Source organism: Anser cygnoides, chromosome 5 (genome assembly GCF_040182565.1).
Source record: "Anser cygnoides isolate HZ-2024a breed goose chromosome 5, Taihu_goose_T2T_genome, whole genome shotgun sequence".
Classification (NCBI taxonomy): Eukaryota; Metazoa; Chordata; class Aves; order Anseriformes; family Anatidae; genus Anser; species Anser cygnoides.
This window is the reverse complement of record NC_089877.1, coordinates 62,883,343-62,906,699: the sequence shown is the minus strand read 5'-3', so window position 1 is coordinate 62,906,699 and position 23,357 is coordinate 62,883,343. Positions and strand designations below refer to the sequence as shown.

At 45.7% G+C, this 23,357-nt stretch overlaps 1 protein-coding gene across 1 annotated transcript; it reads right to left on the bottom strand.

The window, feature by feature from the left end:
• Nucleotides 1-2,120: 2,120 nt before the first annotated feature.
• GCH1 (GTP cyclohydrolase 1) lies at nt 2,121-22,727 on the bottom strand. Its single transcript, XM_048066252.2, has 6 exons — nt 22,356-22,727; nt 11,559-11,668; nt 9,246-9,301; nt 6,233-6,264; nt 5,121-5,205; nt 2,121-4,567 (listed from the first exon to the last, which is right to left on the bottom strand). Exons 1-6 carry the CDS (start codon nt 22,657-22,659, stop codon nt 4,441-4,443), a joined length of 714 nt encoding a protein of 237 aa, XP_047922209.2. The 5' UTR covers nt 22,660-22,727; the 3' UTR covers nt 2,121-4,440.
• Between the last annotated feature and the right edge of the window lie 630 nt (nt 22,728-23,357).

Below are 23,357 nucleotides of genomic sequence, written 5' to 3'. Positions count from 1 at the left end.
ATGTCCCTCTTACCAGCCCAGACCAAGACTTATTAAAAAGGGCTTTAATCTTTTATATCCTCTTGATTACCAAACCATGACTGCAACTTTAAATACAACTGGAAGGCAAGCTTTTCATAAAGGTTATTTCCAGGAGTTCAGCAGAAGGGCTTAGCTAAAGCTCAAAGGGCAGAGCTGACTGCAGAGTCTTTCCCAACACCGATAACTCGATAGAGACAGCAGGGGCAGAAACCAGAGGCCAGGTAATGAGCAATTTGAGCTCATTAAGCAACCATGGGCTGCTGGAAGGTTGCCTGGAAGGTTGCGACGGCTACATAAAGCCTCCAGGATTATCAGGGCCCTCAACTGCAGCCTAGGAAGAGAGATTTTTGGCTAGGAAGAGCGTCTTCTGACTCCACATCTCACATCCACAGGCAGCAGGATCCCATGTTCACCACCTGTGTGACCAACCTTGGTCACCAGCAGCTGCTGGTTGCACACAAGAGGATGCTTTGAGGAAGAAGCATTTGGACTTGTAGATTTTCTACATTCTCTTGCAAAGCACAGGTGGGTTGAGAGCACAAAGGCAGCGTGAGGTCCAGCCCCATGCAGGGCTGGGCAGGAGCTGCACTGGAGCTCAGAGGATGCACCTAGCCAGGAAGCGGGGATACGTAAGGACACTGACACGACAAGGACAGGCTCCTAGCTCTTTGCTGCAGGGACTAATTGCCTCCTGGCTGAGAGAAGTTACCTGCACCAAAACACAACGTCTGCACCTGAAAGCGAAAGGCAAAGCAAGGGGACCCAGGAGCCGTGCCCAGGAGCTGGGGCGGTGAATCAGGGACAAGCGACGCTGCGTCACGTGCGGAAGAGATGACTGAAAACACTGGAAAGAAAATCAAGGTGAAAGTACAAACACAAAAGGAGCTGCTTGTATGGGTGGCAATCAAAAACACCTGAGAAGCATCCATTTCCTGAAGGTTACCATTGAACATTATCAGGAAATGAATGCAGCCTGTGCTAAGAGATGGGATCTCCTGGGGTGGGGTAGTTTAGGGACAGGAGTTTGTCATTTTTGTAACAGAGCTTGGTTCTCCTACAGCTTTGGTTCTTAGCACTCTCATCAGGTTTTTTGAGCTGTAAACACTCCCAAGGCGAGTATTTTTTCACCTCAAAGAAAACAGATTTTTCACATGATTACAAAAGCAGGGAGGTTCCTTTCAAATCCCACACCTAAAAAAAAAAAGCAGGGAATAGAAAACTTCTTGCAGAAGCATCTGTTTTGGCAGAAAGGCTGTTTCCCACCATAATCACCAGCTTTAACATACAGCCATGAGAAAAGCAGAAGCAGCTCAGCTTTACAACAAAGACAATTCATAAAAGTGCTCTGAGGCTTCCCAGGAGAGCCATGTCCAAACAGCACAGTCCGTTTAGAAAAAAAAACACGAGACCGGAGGGGGCTTTCATTCATTATTCCTTGTCCATTTGTGACTGCCGCGAAGTTCACCCACACAGCATGCTGCACCCAGCACATTCCCCATCCCTGCCTGCAGCCCCAAAATTTCTCTGGCTGCCTTTTCCCCAGCCTGGCCTGTTTCATCTTGTGCTTTGACACAGAGACGTAGATAAGAGATTAGCAAAGTGACTGCTAACTTTTATACAGGCATTTCATTTCTTCTTCCTCTTATTTTCTCATCCAGGCTGCAGGTGAGCCCAAGAAGCACTCCCCTCCAGAGGGGGGCAGCTTTTAGGACACGCTCACCTGCTGGTGCAGCCACAGCTCCAACCGCAGCAGACACCATCTCATCCCCTGAAACTGCCTGGTGACATAAAAGAGCAAGAGTTAAGCGTGAAGGGACCTCAAAAGGACGCTTGGGAGCAGCCCCTGCTTCCTCCCTTCCTTGCTCCAAGATATTTGCTGCTGCTTCCTATGACACTGAAGATGAGAACAAGAAAAGTTGCACCGTCTTGGAGAATTATTTTTTTTTTGGTGCCCTGCCAGCAACCAGGGACAACTGCTGTTTCAGAAGAGCAGCTGAGCACCTCATCACAGGGCTGGAGCACTTGCAAGCACAGAAACTCCCCCACCCGCTTCCTTGCGCGATGCCATCGCCTTTCAGAGCCACCAAGGACGCTACCACTCCAAAGGATAATACTGTGCTTTAATGTTTTAGAGGCAACGGACACTTAACGTGATACAAGAGTAGGCTGTACGAACTATACATATATACACACTAGTTGTAGTTAAAGCTCATGTATTTGACCAATATTAACGTTCCCAAAAAATGCACCAAGTCTTACAACAAATATGTGAACAAAATCCAAGGCCACGAGTAGAGAGGTATGTTTTAAGGACTACAGGTCACATGGAAATAAAAAACAGCGGTGGTGCAATATGAACTTTATCCTGAATAGAGATAAGTGGTTAAAACACAAACTTTTCACTACCTCAGGAGTAAGAACGTGTTTTACAGAGACTCAGTTTTCAAGCAACTGAAGCGAGCAGAGGGAAACAGTTGTGTGCACCTCTTTGGTCCTCAAACTCACCTCCCAGCTGTTGAGCTAAAAAGGAGTTTTACTCTGAACTTCAGGCAAGAAGGACTTAAGGCTTTTCAGCTGAATATTTGAAACCAAGACTGAACTGAAAAGCGGCAATAACTGCTCTCAATCATTTAAGGAGAATGAAAGCCATAGAGTTAGTGTATTTTATAAGTGTGCAACACACAGCTTGTTCATGCTAGCAGACAAGCTTCTGTAGCACCTAACAGAATCCAAGATAGAGAATATTATAAAACATCTGTCCAATAACCCTGTGAAGATGGCCAAGGTAAAGCTACTATATTAAACACAGGAGGCTATTGGCAAGAAGTGAGGGTAGTTACAGTAATAAATTGGGGTGTTTGTGTTGTTTTGTTTTTTTTTTTTAAGCCTGTCTTATTTGTGCTCTTTAAAGTTCTTCAGGCTCAATGGAAATTTGACCTGGCTTGATTTTCATTGTTTCCCCGCAAGGGTTGTGTGACAGGCAGGAATGCATACAAGTTGGTAAGACACAGCTTGCCAGACAAGGAACTGCCTTTTAGGTTTAGCACAGAGAACATCTTGGATTCATATTCAGCATAGCTAGTGTGACTATGGGAACCTGCGCTGTGGGCATCTGACACCCTGGCTGACATTTCCTTTGTTAAGTTTTGCCTCCTGTGCTTAGTTTGAGAAGGGTGGTTTTCATTTGTGCATCATGTTTTCCCAATTAAGAGTTACAAAACTCCCATTAAAATTGTAACAAAGTAGAAGAAGTTCAGCCAAGTCCAGCTGACTGAAACTTTTTGTACCAATACTGCCACATACAGAGGTTGCCACATAGACAGAAAATTGTGGTCTAATTCATTTTCATGGGCATGGAAATGCTTTTCTCAATTGCTCTTATGAAATAAGTTGTCATCTCAGTTTACCTTGGCCTGGAATGACCTGCCAACAGGCAGAAGTACAATGTGCTGCGTTCAGGATTTCAGTGCCCACCTTTGGTCCAATGTGGAAGAGATGCAAATCTTGAAATGCTTGAAAAAAACCTTCATTTTCAGATCAGACTAGATCTAGTTTCTTAGTCTAGCTCATGGAAATCCAAGAAGGAAAACTCAAGACAAATATTAAAAAACTCTTTGGATATCATAGCTCTTTGCAGACAGATTCTGGGTTCCCCGCACACCCCATTAAAGTTTGCTTAAAAATAGTAAGAAACCGACAGTTAAAGTGGTGAGACCTTCTGAGGCACAGAGAAAAAGGTGCATAAAACCCTTAATACAGAGAGATAAGAATGTTCCAAATCACTTAGAAGGTAATTCCCTGCATGTTAAGAGGGTAGGAAAAGTGTGTTTTAAATCCTCAGACAAATTCAACAAAAAAAAGGAGGGTTAATACTAGCAAGAATATAAAACACCACCAGAGGTAACATCTCAGAGAGGTAAAACATACATATCCAGATACTGAAACAGCCACTGCAAGACTTGTAATAAAATTAGCCAGAGACAATTCAGGACCATTCTTTTCAGCAGAGATAAAAGTATTTGCAGCATGTAAGTGGTCCTACAAGGATCCACAGCCTTTCAATTGTTTCCTGTGCTGCATCGTATTTATTCTACTAACGTAACTATTTCATAAATATCCACTTCACTCCCAAACCATGCTTTTCTCCTAACAGCAGTATATTCTGCACTGTAGATGGAGAAAAAGTGTTTTCAAAACCCTATTTGTAGCCTGTAATTCTGTGATATCAGCATCATCGGAAATCCAGGAGGAGCCTACCTCATCATTACAGTTTGTTTGCCATCAGAAGTCTTTTACTGAACAAAGACTATGACAACAATTCACAACAATTTAGTTTAAGAGTGAGATGTAGGAACAAGTAAGAACAGACAGTGACACTGGACAGAACAATCTCCAGAGTGCATTCAGAGAAAAACAGTTTCAGCTCCTGATGAGTGTCAAGAATTCTTCACGGGTCTTTGGATCTTCCCGGAATACCCCCAACATTGTGCTGGTTACTGTTTTACTGTTCATTTTCTGTACCCCACGCATTACCATACACATGTGCCTAGAAGAAATGAGAGGAAAGTCAGTAAGTCAGACGTACTCTAAAGAAGCAATCCCATGAAGACAGATGATTTGTACAGGGTCACGTTAAGTACGGTGGAAATAATGTCCATATCCAGAATGGAGATCTGTCAGAATCACCAGTGGATCTCAGTTATTCTCTAGGGAAAAAAAGTTCTCAGCTCCTGAGCACTGCCTTCTCTCCTTAGATCCTAGCAAAAATCACACTTTTCCAGTGGGATCACAACAACATGCCTGGTGCTAGACTCGAGCTCTGCTGTAGAGGGTGCATTGTAGGCAGAACGTGGATCCAGTGCAACTGGGACAGCTAACCACGCTCCCACTTTTCACATCTCTATGCTGCTTAAGGCAAGCCCCCACTTCAAACAGCTCCAACCCACCAGGCCATTTCACTGAGCAGGCTAAGATCACACCTGCCTGCACTCTAAGAAGCACGGCACACAGCAGCAGCAGCAGCTGGAGAGCCAAAAGGCAGCACCACTGGAATCTCACCCAGCCCCTACATCACAGCAGAACAGCTCAGAGCAACTTACGTAGCTTCGATAACCACTCCAACTCCAGCGGGCTGTAAGGCTTCTGTGATGGCTATTGCGATTTGTTTGGTAAGGCGCTCCTGGACTGAAAGGAGAGCAGGGAGTTCAGAGCCACTGTTAAATCTGACTAGCTTAAATGCATCATCATCATCATCTGCACGTCACAAAAAGGATGGCATCAAAATACTGCATCCTCATTTCCAAGTGTGCCTGTCCCCTCCGCTTCCTGCCCAGGCTCTGGTCTTCCCAAATTAGTTTTGTTAGCAACAAACCCTAGCTTATATTTTGTATCCTGAAACAGACCTTTTATTTGCTTGTTTATACTGGGAGTTTTCCATTACACATGTTTGCAGGAATTTGCATTACCGTGACTTGTTATAATAGGTCTTGCATTTCTCATTATGTGGTTAGAGTTTCTTGCTTTCCCCTATTTTTTTTTTTCATTTTTTTACATATTTATTCACTAGCTTTACTGCTACATTATCCATTCCCTACACACAAAATTTATTTTTGAGGAAAGGTAATTGAGGTAAAAAGAGCAAATTGAGGGAATCCATTGTCCTCCAGAGCTTTACTTCCTGGAGCTATTCCCCAGTCTCACACCCAATGGTCACTGGGACTTCTGTTGCCATGAACAGACCAAGTTTAACTGCAGGACAATGAGAGCAGGCTGAGCCTGACCCAAGGCATGAAGCAACTCCTGCAGCTTCCTCTGCTTCTCAGGGGACAGGCAACCCATAATATGGCAGCTACCGGTTCATCTCCTCAGACAAGGATTCTTGAAGGCATCTCAAATTATCTGTGGAGGAGTTCATATCCAGCAGCATCCAGCTAGTTTAGTTATTCCTGGCAGCTCTATCTTACAGCACATTTATCCTCTGAACCAATTACTGCTTCCATCCATTTTCATAGGCACGTTTTACCCCTCAAGGGAAACGCAAAGGCTAAGTAAGATGACAGATCAGATGCACATTTTCAAGAACACACTTTTTCTTCACACACTTTAGAATTGGTACAGCTCTAGTCCACCTATAATTACTGGTACCTTAAGCTAGCTAGCAAAAGACTCTACTAGCAACCAAAAAAAAAAAAATCCAGATTCAGCTGTTTACCTTGTAATCTTCTACTGTATATTTCCACAATCCTAGAAGAGAAAGGAAAAAGACAATTTTAGTTATTCTTATATGACCGTGGCCTGATCTTCACAATTACTTTGCACTATCAAACGAGATTATTATATTGATCCACAACCTTCCTGGAAGTCCAGGTGATGGTTGGCATGGCTCAAGGGCTTCCCTTACCACATCACTGTTTTTAGTGACAGGTACCCCGTATCTGCCACCTCACAAGCTATTTTAGGGGGCTATTTGAGGGGCAACCCTGTCACTCCTCTTTAGAGCTTCTTCTGCTTGGCTGTTACTTTTGTACCATCACCCACCTGGATCACACACTTGCAAGGGAATCCATACCCAAAGACTCCCTGAAAGCTAATCCTTGAAGCAGAAGAAGGTAATCTGATCTCAGTTCAATTTAAACCAAATGTTGTTTTAAGGACAGTTCAGATACTGAGATTCCCAGAAGGCTACTAAAGCAAGAAGTGTTCTAGATTCTTGCATTTAACCACAGATTTAACAATGAGAAATGATTGTTTTTATGCAAAAGATACTCTCCACCCACAGATCACACCAGCCTTCACATTTCAGTGCAAAGGATCACCTTAGTGCTCTTCTCTAAGGTGACTTCAAATTCAAGGCATTTGTGGAGCAACTCAAGTGATGGTTTGATCATCTGTCACCGCAGTACCAAAATTCACACGTTTAAGAAAAAGTCCTATAGCCGCTCTGTAACTCAGTGGGTTATTCGTGCAGACCTCAAATGCTTAATTACACATCAAGTGGCCATGCTAAAAAGTTGCTATAGAAAGCTTCAATACCCATCTGGTCAGACTAGACAAAAAACAGATGCTGGCTGGCAGCCTGAGGCATTAGCTACAAGAAACATTTCTGACAATGAGACTTGCCTGCTGTTTTGGAGAGAGAATTATATGCAGAAACTCCCCTCCAGAAATCAAATGGTTGTGTTAGTTATTTTAAACAAAGCAATACAATATTTAGATTAAATATATGGATAGGAAAAAGTTGATGCTGAGGTTTTTTTTTTAGATTGTTATATATTAGAAGTCCCATAAGCGTGCTTGTGTAAAAACAGCATTAGTATTTTCAAGCCTGAGCTTAAACTCCAAGGAAAAGTGTTTGTTTACCGAATACAGGTCATCACAACTCCAGAAACACACCACATTAGACTAATCCTATTACGAAAGATTAGGCGCACAGTACCAACAGCCTCACAAATCTTTGTTCGAACACTAGTTGCATTATATAGGGCAAGAAAGAGAAGCACTATTTGGCCTACCAATCTCTTCATGGTAAGCACTCAAAAGCAAGCACAGACTGAGAACATTTTGTTATACAAGAATCTAATCTTTTCGTTATTGTAGCGTATGGGAGTTCTACCCTAGCCTGAAAAGAGAGGCAAGATTTAACCTTTAAAGCACAATGCAGGAAGCCTTGCACATATCCAAGCATACTTCTATACTGAGAATAAATAGTGGGAAAATTGTACACTTTTAGCCCCATGTTGCCAGTTGCATTAAGAAGCATTCAAGACAGTTTTGAGTTCCTTTCTAAGCCAGCAATTGAGAGGTAATTGCAGACCAGAGCAAGCACAAATCAACTGATGTGTATTTCAGCTGTGATCCTAAAGCCCTTCAGAAACGAAGGCACAATCTCTTTAGGAACAATGGCCACCTTCAGAAACCCAGCTTAAAAAAAATCCTTAAAAAAAAACCTCACCACTTATAAAGTTGCAGCCACACAAGTACCAGCCAACACACAACACGAGCCCTGAACTGCCACACATCAGGATGCTCCTAACCGTAAGCAGCTACAAAAGGCAATCTTCCACCCAGCAGCTGCAGTGCTGACAGCTCAAATCTCATCCTACAGTGTCAGGAGACAGTTGACTGCAGTCACAGTAAACGTTTACGAAAAAATTAAGTGTTTAACTGCTTCAGACTTTTAATCAGAGCACATTCCATTCCTGTAAGCACTGCTAGAAGATGGTCTCCCTGCCATGACGTTACATTAACAAAGATGCGACCTGGGCCCTTCTGCTTCCAAACCAAATTCACTGCTGTGCAAACAGAGCTGACTGATTTCAAAGCACGCTGGTGTCATATCCTGCACATTTCTTAACCACTAAGAAAACCCAGCAGGCATGCAGATTTACAAGGCTAATTCTCATTAGCTTTATTGGAACTACAGAAAGATTAACAGATGTGTCAGGGAAAGTGTAAGTCCTATGTGGTCTTTCTGAACTACAGACAGCTTTTTTCAAGATTCATTTGTTGAAAGACACCCTTCCACTCTGCTGCCCAATCATCCATCTATTTAAGGGATCTACCATCCCCTTCCTCACCAGAGCTAGGGATTATCACTTTATAACACGATTCAGTGCAACAACTGATCTAAGGGCACTTGCTGAGTAAAAAGCTATTTTACATAACAAATGGATTTCTCAAGTGTATCTTACTCTGTTTGTAAGGCTGAGCCTTATCTATAGAATCTACCCCATAGCTTTCTCAGCAGGCCTCGAGTAAAAGAAAGAAATGTCAAATTTATCTGAAGTCAGCTAACAGATTTAGATTCAATTGCTATCCAGACGTGTTCATTTACAGTTTGGGATTTTTGTTCTTATCAGTAAATTTACAAACAAAGAAGTAACAGCTAGAGATCCCTGCTGGTTTTGGCAGCCTGCCTTAAAACATGACCAAGATTCCCCACTTGTTCTTCCTTCTGTAGTCCCTTTAGACAGCAGCGCTTTGGATGAATGCATAGAAGTTTATGGCTCCACTACAGTCAACTGTAATGTGAATTAACAGAGCTCTAATACTTGTCTGTCCTCTCCACACAAAAAACATGATGCTGAGGATTGGTCTAAATCCAAATCCAGGAGACAAAGTGTGTTGAGCTTTAGAGGGGGGCCAGATTAGAAAGATTAACACAGTTAGCACAGCTTGGAATCCTTTTTACAAATTAGCATCACTTTCATTACATTAACACTTACCTAGCAAGCTTGCTGAGGCCAAGTACTTGTTTGTTAGGAAGATAGCCAATATGTACCTAGACAGAGGAGAACGAGCCATTAGCAGAACCAAAACCAGGCTTTAAAACGCACATGAAACTCATGCACAGAGAATGAGATGCACACCTGCCCCAGAACTAACTCTGGAACAGTCCAGAAGTCTTAGCATGTGGGAGGAACATGCCACCATGCAAGCCTGAAAAATTGTGGAGCTAACCAAGACTGTAAATGCCTGGTGAGGTCAGTGTCCGTGTGCAGAATAGGTTAAGGGGGGAGAAAAAAAAAAATCACAACTCTTCAAGAGTCAAGGCTTATGTTCCAAGTCTCAGGAATGCCCCAGAACACTATTACACTTGGGTACAAAAAGAAGGCTTTATTACTCAGCACAGAACTGTTCATCTTAAATAAACACACTTTTCTTTCAAGACCTAAAGCAGATTCAGGAGAAGGGAAGGAGACGGACTGTACTTCAGGTAAATTTTCTGATGACAAGTACTTTGCCATCAAAATCAGGTGGCACGTACTGATTTTTTTATTATTTTTAATGCCACCTCATGTGCTATTGGTAATACCATAGATCGCTGTATGAATAAGTTGACTTCTACTCTGCTTGAATATGGATTTACCAAACATTCATAAAAAAACATGTAACTGTACTAGTCTGAAATAAGTTACAGATCAGGAAAATGCTCAGATCTGACAGGCAAGGGAAAAGCATTTAGCTTACTGTTATTTAGAAAGCAACATGGGCTACTGAAATCAAGTGGGTTTACAATTGTAACAGATTATAAACCAGCATTTTATGTCACTGTACCAGAGACTTGAAAAATTAGCCAAGATACAGTAGGGGAGTATCAGTATAGGATTCTGTCTTAGTGCTTTGCCTAGAGGCCCCATCTCAGAATCCTGTATTGCTGTACCTGCAGTTAAAGGTACCACAGTGCACCTAATTACCTGGCTAACTTGCTCATTCCTATCACTGCTGTTGGGTAATCAACCCACTGACACCTGAAAAGACATGAAACATTTTAGATAAATTAAGAGACATAATAAGTGTTGAATCTTGTTGCCCTTATTTTTTTCTGTGAAAAACCTTGATTTTATTCAAGATAGAACTGCAAACACAAGACCTACTGCTCAGTATTTGCAGCCTGTTTGATGTGCCCAATAGGAGAATGGTTAGTCTGAGAATATTTACAGGCATACCAAGTCATTTAGCAGACCATTATATGAAGCAGGACCAATTCAGTGTTTGCAGATTTCTCCAAACCACACAGGCTAAACAGCTAGACATAAAAAGAATGCATATATTGCCACAGAAGTAACGAAGAGAATACACACAGCATGTGTAATTGAGAATAAAAGGTGAAACAGAAAGCTTCCACAGAAAAAGAAGTTACCTTGTTCACTGGTATAAAACCAACATTGAGAAAAAGTAGATGAAGTTGAGTTGACTCAACAAAAGAAGCAGCTGGTTTCTGTTCGGGTATTTTATTTCTTGGGAGACAGTTTACTTGGAACATATGTGGCACTGATAAAATTTTACAGAAAACAAAAGCACCTGCTACTCTGCCTTGTGAGTACTTAATAGTAGAACATATGGATTAGACTAAGCTCCATCCGTCTCTGCTGATATGAGAATGAAGAGGCTAAGGCTTGCAGAAGTGACTACCAATTTTGAACTCTTCAGATTTACACATGTTAACTGAAGCTTTGTTGCTTTTGTTGTGTCATTTGTTGTTGGGGATGGCAGGGGAAGAATTAAGCTATTGGCACCACAATTTCAACACCATCTGAAACACCAGCCCCTTTCACAGGAGTCCCAACCTATGCAGTCTCCTGCTAGCCACATTAAAACAGGGCTGCTAGTCTGAATTTTGCTCTGTTCGCAGGGGCTCCCGAGATGAATGCGCACTAGATAGCTATGAGCCAGCAGCTAAATCCGTGACAGAGACAGCGTGCAGGGTGAGCCGGTTTAATATCAAGATGTCTGCCCTCAAGGCTTGCTGCTGCTTCACGAAGAAGAGCTTTGATATGAAATGTCAGAAACCATTAGATTACTTAGACCAGGAAAGGTTGAGCATTATATTTTAGGAGCTTTAAATCCAAATAAAACTCACATTAAGGAGTTCTTACTTATTTGTATTCTCTGGAGATTAACTTCTAGAATCATAGCCATAAGCAGTAAATACTTGCAGCTTTAAAAGCTTTGTAGTTTTAGCTACAAAGTCTTTTACATGTACTTTAGGTCTTTCATCATGTATTCCCCATGTTTGCTTTGTAAGGAAGAGTTACCTTTCCAACAAATGGAACGAGGTGATGCTCACACAATGAGAACATGTCTATGTCCTTCACAATTACCATCTCATCGTGGTCTTCATCAAAGATGGCGTCGTTCAGAACATCTGAAATTAAACATTTGCATTAAAGTTATATGCACAAGCATGGAAGGCTCTTCCAGACAGTTCTGACAAAGCTTGTGGCAAGTCCATAGCTCTTCTCAGAGCTACGGATTTCAGGGTTAAGACAAGGGAAGTAAGGAGTAACACCACAAGCATGCTTTGGTGTGCATACAACCACAGTGCTATATCAGACTAACCATGCGTTACGCCAGAACTCAGCCTATAATGTTTTATTTAAATAATAGTTCGTAATAGCTAGCCACCACAGTGGTTTCTTCAAACACTTCAACATCAGCATCACCCTCTTCCAGGAAGCTCTGTGCCCTGGAAGCATTTTACCCTGAAGCAGACCAACAAGCAGCTGCTTAGGCATACAGAGATCTGTAGCCACAGATCAGGGAGACATTTGCTGTCTCACACTGAAACAGGCACGCAGAAGTATATCCCATCTGAATCCCGTGTCTCAGACTTAACAGAATTAATGTGGAAAAACCCATAAAGATAAGAGGAAGAGACAGCTCAGTAAGAAAAGGAGCATATAGCACGGGACTCTGCTAGTCCCAGAGCTCAGCAAAACAGACCCTTAGTTGATTTTCCGTATTTAGCAGTCCCCTGACGAGTCCCGAGGCAATCCTGATGCAGGTTACAGCAGATTACTGTGGTCTCCACAAAAAGCTAGAGCAAGCTGGACCACATTTGGAGAACTTAAAAGCAGAAGAGCCTCAAGGTAAGAGAGGGAGCCTTTTGAAGGACGAGAGAGAACAGCTGTAAAGAAGAGATGATATGGAGAGAGAAAACAGCAAGAGAGAACTAGCTGGGCAGAAGGGCTGATATCGGCACGTGAAACTCTGCTAGGAAGTTAGCTTGAAGCCACACAGACTGCTTGGAGTTACTGCCAGGAACCAGAGTCAGATACACCATGGCCAGATGGGGTGCTCAGGGACTGCCCGGCTTCATCCAGAGTGCAGCTCAGCACCTGCAGTGATGATTATACAAATCTAATAGTTGTGTCTGCTCTCCTTGCCTTGATGCCTTCCCCCGACGTGTACGTACACCTAATGGCTACCATCTGTTGCCGATAACGTATCATCATCATGGAGCGTTTTAATTTCCTGCTTGCTATCAGCACTACACAGGTAACCCTGGAAACTGTGCGCAAGATGTTCTGCCTGCAACGCACGTCCTTTCCTGAGAAGGGCTGGCAACCTGCAAAACAACGAGGCTGAACCCCAGAAGGTTTTCGATCAGGTCAGAGAACAGGGACAGAGGGCATGAAAGGGGCCAGGAAACAACGCTGTAAAGGCACATGATTTTGTCCTTCAAGTTTTAGGGTCCAGCTTGCACCAAACACTGCTGGAGAGATTTCTGATTACGTGGGAAGCACCATGCAGTTGTATTAGTATGAATTCAGCTAGAAAGACAGAATTTGGAACAGAGCAGGACAAAAGGGAGACAGAGCAGCAATCTGGGTTCTCAGCTCCTTCACGCAGCACTCTGCAGGTGTGCCATTTCCAGAGCAGAAAGGCAAACAGGGGTTTCACAAAGCCTGCCACTATGCCCCGCACTATTAAAACAAAATCCAAACAGACCCGAGAACTGTCCCTAGAGTGACCGCTGCTGTTATTAGACCACCAGCTTGGCTCACACCAGCACTGCCAGCAGCATATCAGAGCCCGATGCTAGGTACGGGATTACATCAGCACACTCGTGGAGCAAACTGCTCAGAAGAATCAGAAGTGGCCACGTTCTTGTTGCAAGCCACAGGAACGCATGGCAGCATAAGGTCAAAACCTCAGCAGAAGGTATTTCAACGTGGAAGAACCTCACACATATACATACATTTATACATGTGCATATACACACTCATCTATAAAATATAAATATATGAACGGATCCCTACAGACTTCATCAAGGAACCACTATCTATTACCAGGGTGCTGAAGAAACATGTTATATTATGGAGACAGCTGGCAGCCCTATTATAGGGCTGGGGAAAAGGTTGAGACCCGTGAAGTATCCCACAAGCAACTTCAGGAACAAAATGCATCCCTCCCATGGCTGAAGCAATTAAACAGGAACACAAAGGCCACCCATCCTGCTTGCATATCCTCTTAGGCTACAGCCAAGCCCTAGCAGTTTGGGTAATGTCTCCTCTCAAAAGAGGTTTTAGAGGCATGTAAGCAATTAGATCTTTGTCAAGAACAGAACCACAGAGCTGTGGGGTATTTCACACTTCCTATTTATGCACATCTTAACAATTTTGCACCCCAGATTTTTGGAATATTAGTAGCAAGTAGCAGCTAGGAGGAGGATACCTCCTCAGCTGCAAAATGTCTGCAGTTGTGCCCACAGCAAGCTGTGCTGATTTTAACAGTCAGCAGCAGTTATTGCTTGGGAAGGTGGGCCAGAACCCATAAAGGAAGAAAGGAGCCCTCCAATACCCCCTCACAACTGCCAGGCAATACAGGGAGACAAAGACAAAATAAGGACTTGGACAGAAGGCCAATACCTGACTACATGACTTATGGTGTTAGAACAGAGCTCCAGTCACCCCTATCCTGCTCGAGTCCCTCCTGCTCACACCTCACAAGCCTCTCCTCCTGAAAAATAAGCAGAGTACGAAGCCTGTGCCTGTATTTACCCTCATCCCCACCCCAACACAAAACCCTTTCAAATCCAAGCCTTGCATTGTCAACAGAAGAGCGAGGCAGAAGTAGCTGTGACAAGACACCGTGCTAGGTCCCGCTGCAGCACTTGCCTTCAGTAATTACCCGGGAGAGACTTGTTGGCAAAGACTCAAACGCTTTGTGCAGAGAGGCAATGCCATTTTATCTAACTTGGTCTTTTATTTCTTGTAGTCATTCAATTTGCAGCAGCATCAAACAAGGCCTCAACAAGCTTAGCCCGGAGCCTGCAGCACATGTTCCAGAGAATATAACAGAGCTCACAGGGCAGAAGGGGAAACAGGGCCTCGGATTAAGCAGTGCAGAAGCAAAGCTGGGGACAAATTTGTACCTCTTCACCTGTTCTTTCATTCTATCTAGGCCACAGCACGTACTTCAGCAGCTGGATTTCAGTTTCCTCTCAGCTTCCTCATTTGGAGCCCCCAGAAACATTTGCTCTAACCCTGGACTTTTCCTTGCCGCTGAGGCCAGGACCTACGTGTCGAGTTCTCCCTCCCCAGCCCCGTCCCAGTTCACGCTGTGCAATGCGGCAGCGCTGCTGGCTGCACCTTCCAGCCCTAAAACACCCACCTGCCTTCTAATGCAGACTTCATCCATCCCATCCCTTCTGCCTGGGGCTCCAGGTTCTTCAAAGCAAAAGTGCAGAGCGAACTGGGATTTTAGAGAGGAGGAGGGCTGGAAGCAGGAAACCAATCCAGTAATACTTAAGCAAGGCACCTGCAGCTCAGACGCGCTCCTCCTCAGCAGGCTACCTTTCCTTAAGGCAAAAAGGAAAACTTCCTCCCCTCAGGTGAAGCAACCCTTTTACTCCCTCCTAGTACCGCCTAGGTAATCCTCCGCAGCAGTAAGAGGACAGGACTCGCATCCCCTCTGCTTGCACCATTCAGAGCCTCTCGACCTCTGAGCAATGCCTCCCCTCGCCCTGCTTGTATTAAACACAGCTGGGCTCGAGTGCTGCCACCAAGCCCTGCCTATAAGCTAAAGGAGCCCGCAAATGACACTGCTTGCATTCCCTACCACCCCAGGGAGCTTGCTGCTTAAGCCTAGACACACCATGTTAAGGAAATGCTAAGATCTGGGTAAAAACACGTGGCTGGAAGGGAGCAAGAACAAACAAAATGTTTACTTGGGGATGATCTCTAGATTATTCCAGCTGAGGTTTCTTTCAGCCCGGAGCTCAAGTCCTGTTGCAGAAACTTCAGCGGGCTGTTAAAAACTAAACAGCCGCTTCTGCTGCAAGTTAACTCCTGAAACAGACCGGAATCAGTTTTCCCCCTTTATCTTCAAAAAGAGTCGATAAAAGCAGGAATCAGAATTGGATGAAGACAGAACGAGAAAGACCTTTCGGGATTTTGCGTCAGAGCTAAGCGAAAAGACCTGTTGCTATAGAAACTATTTGCATGGCTTTAATGTGACACAGGAAAGCAGAAGCACCTCTGGCAACCAAAGAGAGCCCACCCCGCAGCTGGCTCGGGAGGTGAAGGGAATGAGGGATGACAGCGCTCCGCAGAGCAGCGCTGCTTCAGCTTCACGGCACCTGGTGTCTGCTTCTGACTCTGAGACAAAAAAAGACTGAGATGCTCGTAGGTTGTTCTCACGATGAGCTGTTTCTCTCTAGAAAAGAGGCAGATCGAGGGTTGTTCACTGTCAACAGGACGGAGGCAGTCTCACATTCACTGATACGGTCCCCTAAGCTCACCCATCCTGGCAGTGACATAAGGGAAAACCAAACTACAGGCAGAGGTCAGGCTCCTTCTGCTCTGCCAGGAGCACAAAGCAACCTGCACCAACACCCGGCGTGACCTAGGAGCAGGCAGCGAGCAGAATGGTGCTCCACAACTGCAGTGTGGTGAGCCAGAGACCAGACCAACTGCTTGCTGAGGTGGAAAAAAAATCAGCTGAGGTACATGGCTGTCCTGGTTTCAGCTAGGACAGAGTTAATTTTCCTCCTAGTAGCTGGTAGGGTGCTATGTTTTATATTTCCAAGTGATATACCAGATACCATTGGCTGGCTTGCTTGGGAAGAAGTTCCTGTTCATCCAAGGAGAGATGTAACAGAGCAGGAGACCTGAACTAACAGCTGAATGTGTGACAGGGAAGCCAGAAGACTACAGGATCAGAACTAAATCTGGAAGAAAACTGCTAGAAAAGCTCTCAGTTGTTGATAAATAATAAGACAGAGTCAAAACTGAAACTTTGCATTTACTTGTGTTGATCCTACAGAACTGTAGTTGGAAAAAAATTTCCAGACAAGCAATACAAGAATTATTGCAGCCTTTCTGCACCAGAAAGTTACCGGAATTTATTACACATACAGGGAGGAAACCCAGGCAACAAATATTCATACAGAGTTTATAGTCCTGCAGAAAGTTAATGGCTTCAGGTTGCTAAGAAAGGGGATGGTCTGGGTGTGCCAATTCACAACAGAATTAGCACTTGCTTCAGGAAGCCTTGAAGCACTCTAGAAAGAGGCACAGCCTAAGCTGCAGGCTGACTCTGAACAGGCAATAGAGTTCAAAAGCTGCAGAGAAAAATTAAGGAGGCATTAGCACCACGTGGCTTCCTTACCATCGTGTACCTTCCTACCAGGAAGGAAGGAACACCAGACAGAAGTTACAAGTTGATGACTAATAGCTCAGATTTCATCACTGCCACACCGGAGGGCTGGAAATAGACAACCCACACCAGAAAGGAAGATTATTTTCTGCAGCAAAACTTAATTCTTCAGCTACCAGAAGTCATACATCTGGTCCAGCTCTTTTACATCTCATTTTGTAGAAGCAAATAGAGGAAATGCAGCATTGATATTCAACTAATTTTGGCCATCATCTTTACTGATTCATTTACTTTAAGACACTTTCCATGTTGCAGTGAGATTTAAGTCTATTCCTAAGAGATCAGTTATTGCGGACTCCCAGATGAAACTCAGATTAGGTTCTAGGAGTTGTCCTTCGCCAACAGATTTATCAATACACGGGAAAGCAGGGTTATGGAGATGCTCATTAAAATGCATCAGGATTTCAATAACTACTTCACTATCTCACCGTCACAGAAGGTGACAAAAGTTCCCATCCACGCTTCTTTCTGTAATCAAAACAAATGAAAAATCAGAGAAGACAAAGAAGTGCCTTGAAAAAGCAACGTGAAAAGATCAGACGTCTTTAACAGTGTACAATCCAAGAGGTTGAGATATTTAATAAACCCTTGACAAAACCCAAACAAGCTTATCAAGTTTGGCGTTGCTTGAATATTAACGGTCAGGGAGATCATCCTGGTAAGTTCACGGCAGGCTTCACCCACACAAGGGGTCAGGGTAGAGGAAAGAAACCCCCAAGAAACTTACCATGAACAATCCCGTCTCTCCCACCCGCCAATTTGAAGAAACAAGCCACGGCCATGCTACCAATATGATATTCAAGCTACATGTTAGACTGTCACACCTATATGAAGCGAGAGAAGAGCAGCATCTTGCTTCCGCGAACAGAAACGAAAGCAGCAACTCACCAGCTCTCAGCAAAGGGCAGCGCTGCTGATCAAACAGCCTTGTTTGTTTAAGGAGCTGCCTGTCTATTTTTACGTAGGGATGCTTAGCACCTCTCACCCACAGCAAACTGAGTAGGCTTAGAAAACTTGTAAGCTTATTCCATTGCTGCGCCTATGAAAATAAAACCACACAGGGAAGAAAGGTGAAGAAAAGTATTAGGGTTGCATTTATTCACCCTCCACCACAGGAGAGCACAAACTACTGAGAGGAAGGGACACACACATTGCAGCAGGTGTTAACCTACTGGTGTTGGGCTTCAGGTGTTGTTTGCTTTAAAACAAGAAGCTGCATAGGAGCATCAGTTAGCTTTAAGGCAAATAAAACAATTTCAAACTGCACAGGTTCAGAAAGCAAAGTTATCCTCTAGTATTTCTAATTGTCATTTCCCTATTAAACGTGTTAAAGGACAGCTGAACCTGCCAGCTTGCTTGGAAGCTAGCATAGAGACCAGTGTGGTCTTTCAGCTTTTATTCCTGTAACAACCACCATTTAATGCTTGTGTCATTCTGCTTCAAGGACTTAGGTATGACGAGAACAAGTTCACTTCCTTCTGCAGTCACGGGAAGCTTGCTCAGCTTTGTGCCTGTCTCCTACAGGATTGCACAATCAGAACCAACTCCCTTGGAGTTTAGTTTATGATACTAGCATCCTTGACTTTCACTGGTTTTGGAACTTTCCATTTAGCAAGATCGAATACGAAGCCTTCAGCTTCAGGTTACAAGCTGGCACAGTCCTCAGCCTTTTATTTGCACAAATTCACTCACTGCATTTGTACGCACATTTAGAGTCTCACAGACTGCACCTCCAGGTGTGACACGAAGACTTCACTGAAGGAGGGACAGATCTCCCAAGGCTTCATCTTCGTGTGGCCGGCAATTGCCTGAGAGCTGTAAGAGTGTTCAAGGCAACCTGCTAGTAACAGTCGACTACCTTTGTTACCCAAGAGAACAGGTTACTGTTTTATTACAGTTTACTCCCAGAAGTAGGAAGCTGATAAATTTGACCCTGGCTCAGGAAAAGAAGAGATGTTCTTGAATCCTGATGCAGAAGCACCGCATGAAATTGAAGAGTAAAACTTCTGGCATCCTGTAGTGATTGCTAATCTACACGTGCCCCAGTGTGAACTGCCGGCATTTTTAGATCAGCTCTCCAGGATGGATTTTACTTTAAACCCCTAAAGGCGTTCTCACACCTCCAAAGAAAGTCTGATGGTTAGTACTATAGAATGAGAATCACAGAAGGGCTGGGGTTGGAAGGGACCTTAAAGACAACCCAGATCCAACCCCCTGGCAAGGGCAGGGATGTCTCCAACTAAATCAGGTCGTCCAGGGCCTCGTCTAACCTGGTCTTGATCACCTCCAGGGATGAGGCATCCACAGCTCCTCTGGGCAATGAGATCAATACATTTGAATGCATTCTGTCAAGGAAAGAGCTAAGGGCAGAGGCCTTTTGTAAAGCCAGGATTAATAGGAGAAAGCATCTAGAAAGAACAGTAAGAGAATGATTTAGATATTTAGCAAGTAAACTCTGCTAACGGCTCTGAAATACAACACTGGCCAGCTGCAGAACACAGATAGCAAAGACGAATAAAGGTAAAGCAGGAACACTTACTCTGCGCTGTCAACACCAAGCTAGGAAGCAACACAGAGGAAGCTGGAAGGCAGAATCTGGTTCTCTGCTGCTCACAGAAATCCCAGTGGAGAGAGGGGACAGAACTCAGATGTCATCTTCCCTACAACACTAGTTTAAGTTAAGGGAAATATAAAAATACAGATGTGACCAGCTGTCACCGAAGCAGAGTGACAACACCCAGGAAGGGAGACCAGATACCCAGCATATTTATGCATACCCCAAATGCATTGATGTTCTCAGACACACCCTAACGAAAAAAATGGAGTTTTGTTCTTAAGAATAAATTAATACTCAGAAAGAAAACCAATACCTGTTTGCTGACTTCTGTGCAGACCACGCACTAGCTCAGCAGCTTCCCAAAGCACTCCGGGTTCCTTATATCGAATTCCCTACACGTACCATTAGTTCTCCACCTCCAAGGCCACCACAGGACAGATTGCTGCAGGGCAGGTGAGGCCATCATCCCTCACCTTACCTGAAGCTTCAGGCACCCTGACTGCACTCAAAAACCTTCAGTGACAAGCAAGAACAAGACACCATGCATGACAAACCTCTAAGAGCAGCAGGCAGCCTTCGAGGCAGTCACGTAGCTTAGTTTTGGGACCAACCACATCACCTCTATCTTCTTACCTCCCACAAGCAAAGCTTGCAGCCAAGCTCACCGAACACTGCAGATCTTTTTTGGCATACGTTCAGCTTCACGCTGTCCAGCCTTCAAGAGATTTCAAAACTCCGGAATACATTTTCCACACAGAAACACAAAAGTGATGCAATAAATTAAGATGCCATCAGAAGTGAGTTGCTTTTTCCCCTTCCTACCCAGGGTAGACACCCAAGCAGACAGACTCAGGAGGCTGACTGTAAAGCCTGCAGCTGTACCAGCACTGTTCCTTCATCTGGTTGTCGTTGCCACTCTCCTGGCTGCAGAGCCAAGCCCCGTTCACACACTTGCACAGGCTGGGAGCTCAGCTGCATATACAGGGGCCACATACCTGTTGCAGCATACCTTGCTTCTAGCCCTTCATTTGTGTAATTGCTACCACAGAGCTTTTATTTCAGAAATTTTGTATTAATTTCAGAAATTTTTTAGCAGTAAGTCTCTTTTTCACATCTTATCTTCTCCCTGCTGGGGAAGAGACTTGAACCCACACCTCAATATCCCACAAACCACTGTTTTAGCATATGCATAGCCAGGTAGTTCCGTGCGAGGGAACAAAATAAGCTGCAAAATGAAGCAGAGAAAAGACATTTTTTCCCCTCTTTCCTCCTTTTACAATCCAGCTCCTGGTCCATTTCACAGCCTGGCTAGGCAGCCAGCTGTACGAGTACAACCAAGTGACAGCACACCCAGATGCTGCAGCTAAGACAAGCAGCAGGAGCTGCAGCCCCACAACCACCACCATTCCCAAAGATTTCCTAGTTTGTCCTTCAACTACAGCTCATTTTCCCTCCCCATTAGACTAATAAGAGCAGGAAGACTGGAAGCTGAGCATTGTGTAAGGAGACGAGTAGCTGACAAGTAAAAGGGTCGCCCATCTGACACAGGAAGGGATGCTAGCACCACAGCTTCCTTTGATTTCCTAGGAAAGGAACAAAAAAAGCAGTGCAGGAGTACAACACCTAGCAGTGACACTAACACTTCCTATTCTCCAGTATAACACAGCTCCCCCATAACGAGCAGTCAGGGGAGGGGACCGTCCAAAACTACTCTGCTCAAGGAAATGCATGAGAGACTGGGACAGATTAATCATGGTCCCAAAGTACCCACTGGAGCAGAAGGAAGAAGCTATTGGAAAATCAAGAAATCAGTTTGGTTTAACTTTCCCTGTACATGAGACCTACGGCAGGGTTAAGAGAGGACTTTGGATAGGCAGCAAACTCTCAGCACAGTAATTCGCATTCAGAGATTATCACCAAAAAACCTCCCGACTATGACACCTCCTGTGTTTTACTGCGAAAAAGCAACAAGTGCAGTCCCCAAGCGCAGGAACTTTTTCCCCAGTAGACAGAGGATCACCCTGTGAGACCCCGACAAAGCTTCGTCTCAAACACCCCGTGCAGCAAGGCTAAACAAGAGGGGGATGAGGGACAGCACAGCCCCGAGCTGATCTCCAGACACGAGCCTGAGAACCAGGTTTGGCCGTAAAAGAAAAACAAAGGTCGAGGCAGAAGTGCTGTTCCTGGGGGGAGCTAGGGCATGACGTTGGCACAGAAATAACGCTAGCCGTGAGTAAGTCAATGCTGGAAGTTACATGCAATCAGGTTTCGGAGAAGGCAGCAATTTTGAGAAGTGAAAGAGAAAGTAAACGGGAAAGCCAGCCTCTGAGCTGAAGCACAGCGCACGCAGAAGAGGGATGGGTTAGCAGCTCAGCCCTTTCATTCAGTGCTTCTGGGGCAGGCTCGTACAGCAGCAGCACCGCTCTCGGGATGCTCAGCACCTTCCTGACCCGCGCTCAGCCCCGTGCCAGCACCAGGAACTTGCCTTTTGCCATAAGGGGAAGCAGCAGGGGGAATTCCCTGGTTTCCCAAAGCTTTTATTACAGTTCGGGCTGGGTGCAGTCCTTACTGGAAAGGGTAAAAGGAGAACAGCAACGTGAAAACGAAGACTACAAGGCAGGATTTCCCCTAGGGTGGGTCCCTGCTGAGCACCCCCCACCAGGACCCTGCCTGACCCTTGTCTCTTTGCATCTCACCCCCAAAAATCACCTGGGAGCACCTGCGGGTGCCAAGCGAGAGGCTGCCGGCCCAAAGCTGACCCCAAAAGAGTGCAAATCCCCCCCCAAAAAAAAACCCACCCTCTCCCCTTCCACCCCCGGGGGACGGCGCCTACCGGAGATGGTCTCCTGGTAGCCCTTGGTGAAGAACTGCATGGCGGTGGCCGCCCTCCAGGGCGTCTTCAGCAGCCCCTGCCGCTGCGGGTCCTCGCCCAGGGAGCGCAGGATGGAGGTGTAGGCTGCCGCCAGGCCGGGCAGGCTCAGCTCGTTGTCCTCCTCGCTGCGGGGCCGCTCCCCCCGCCAGCCCTCGCTGCCGCCGCCGCCGCCGGGCAGGGGGACGCGCGGCTTGTCGGCGCCCAGCGGCGGGGAGGGCGGCCCGTCCTGCCGCGGGTACCCGTTGTAGCTCCGTGCCGCCGCCATGGGGGGACGGATCGGGCCCCGAGCGGTGCGGGCAGAGCGCTGCGGCGGGGCTCGGCACCCCCCCCGGGGCTCGGGGGGCTCGGCACCGTCCCCTCACGCGGCGCCCCCCACACGCGCTCCCGCCCGCCCGCCGCTGCCTCAGCGTTCGGCGGCCGCCGCCTCGGCCGCCCGCTTTATACCGCCCGCGCCGCTGCCATTGGCTGGCGCCGCCGCTACGTCAGGCGCTGCCCCTGCGATGAGCCGGCCGGCCTCGGCCCGCCGCGCCCCGCCGCGGGGTCGGGATTGGGATTGGGATTGGGATTGGGATTGGGATTGGGATTGGGGATGGGGATGGGGATTAGGATCGGGATTGGGGATCAGGATTCGGAACGGGATCGGGACAGGGATCAGGATCGGGATTGGCATAAAGGACTGGGACCAGGATTGGAATCAGGATTGGGATCGGGATCGGGATTGGGACTGGGATCGGGATTGGGATTGGAATCAGGACTGGGACAGGGATCAGGACTGGGATCGGGACCGGGATCAGGTTTGGGATGGGGATCAAGATTGGGATAGAGATCACGACCAGGATTGGGGAATGGGATTGGGACCAGGATTGGGATTGGGATTGGGGATGGGGATGAGGATTAGGATCGGGATTGGGGGATTGGGATTGGGATTTGGGATCGGATCGGGATTGGCATTGGAATCAGGAT

Bases quoted from the DNA above. Each gene is read 5' to 3' on its own strand.
- GCH1 (XM_048066252.2), bottom strand. From the start codon at position 22,659: ATGGCGGCGGCACGGAGCTACAACGGGTACCCGCGGCAGGACGGGCCG. The intron at 11,669-22,355 runs GTAGGCGCCGTC...GTTTAATTTCAG, and splicing joins CTACCAGGAGACCATCTCCG to ATGTTCTGAACGACGCCATC. The intron at 6,265-9,245 runs GTAAGTGTTAAT...TTTCTCTTCTAG, and splicing joins GGCCTCAGCAAGCTTGCTAG to GATTGTGGAAATATACAGTA.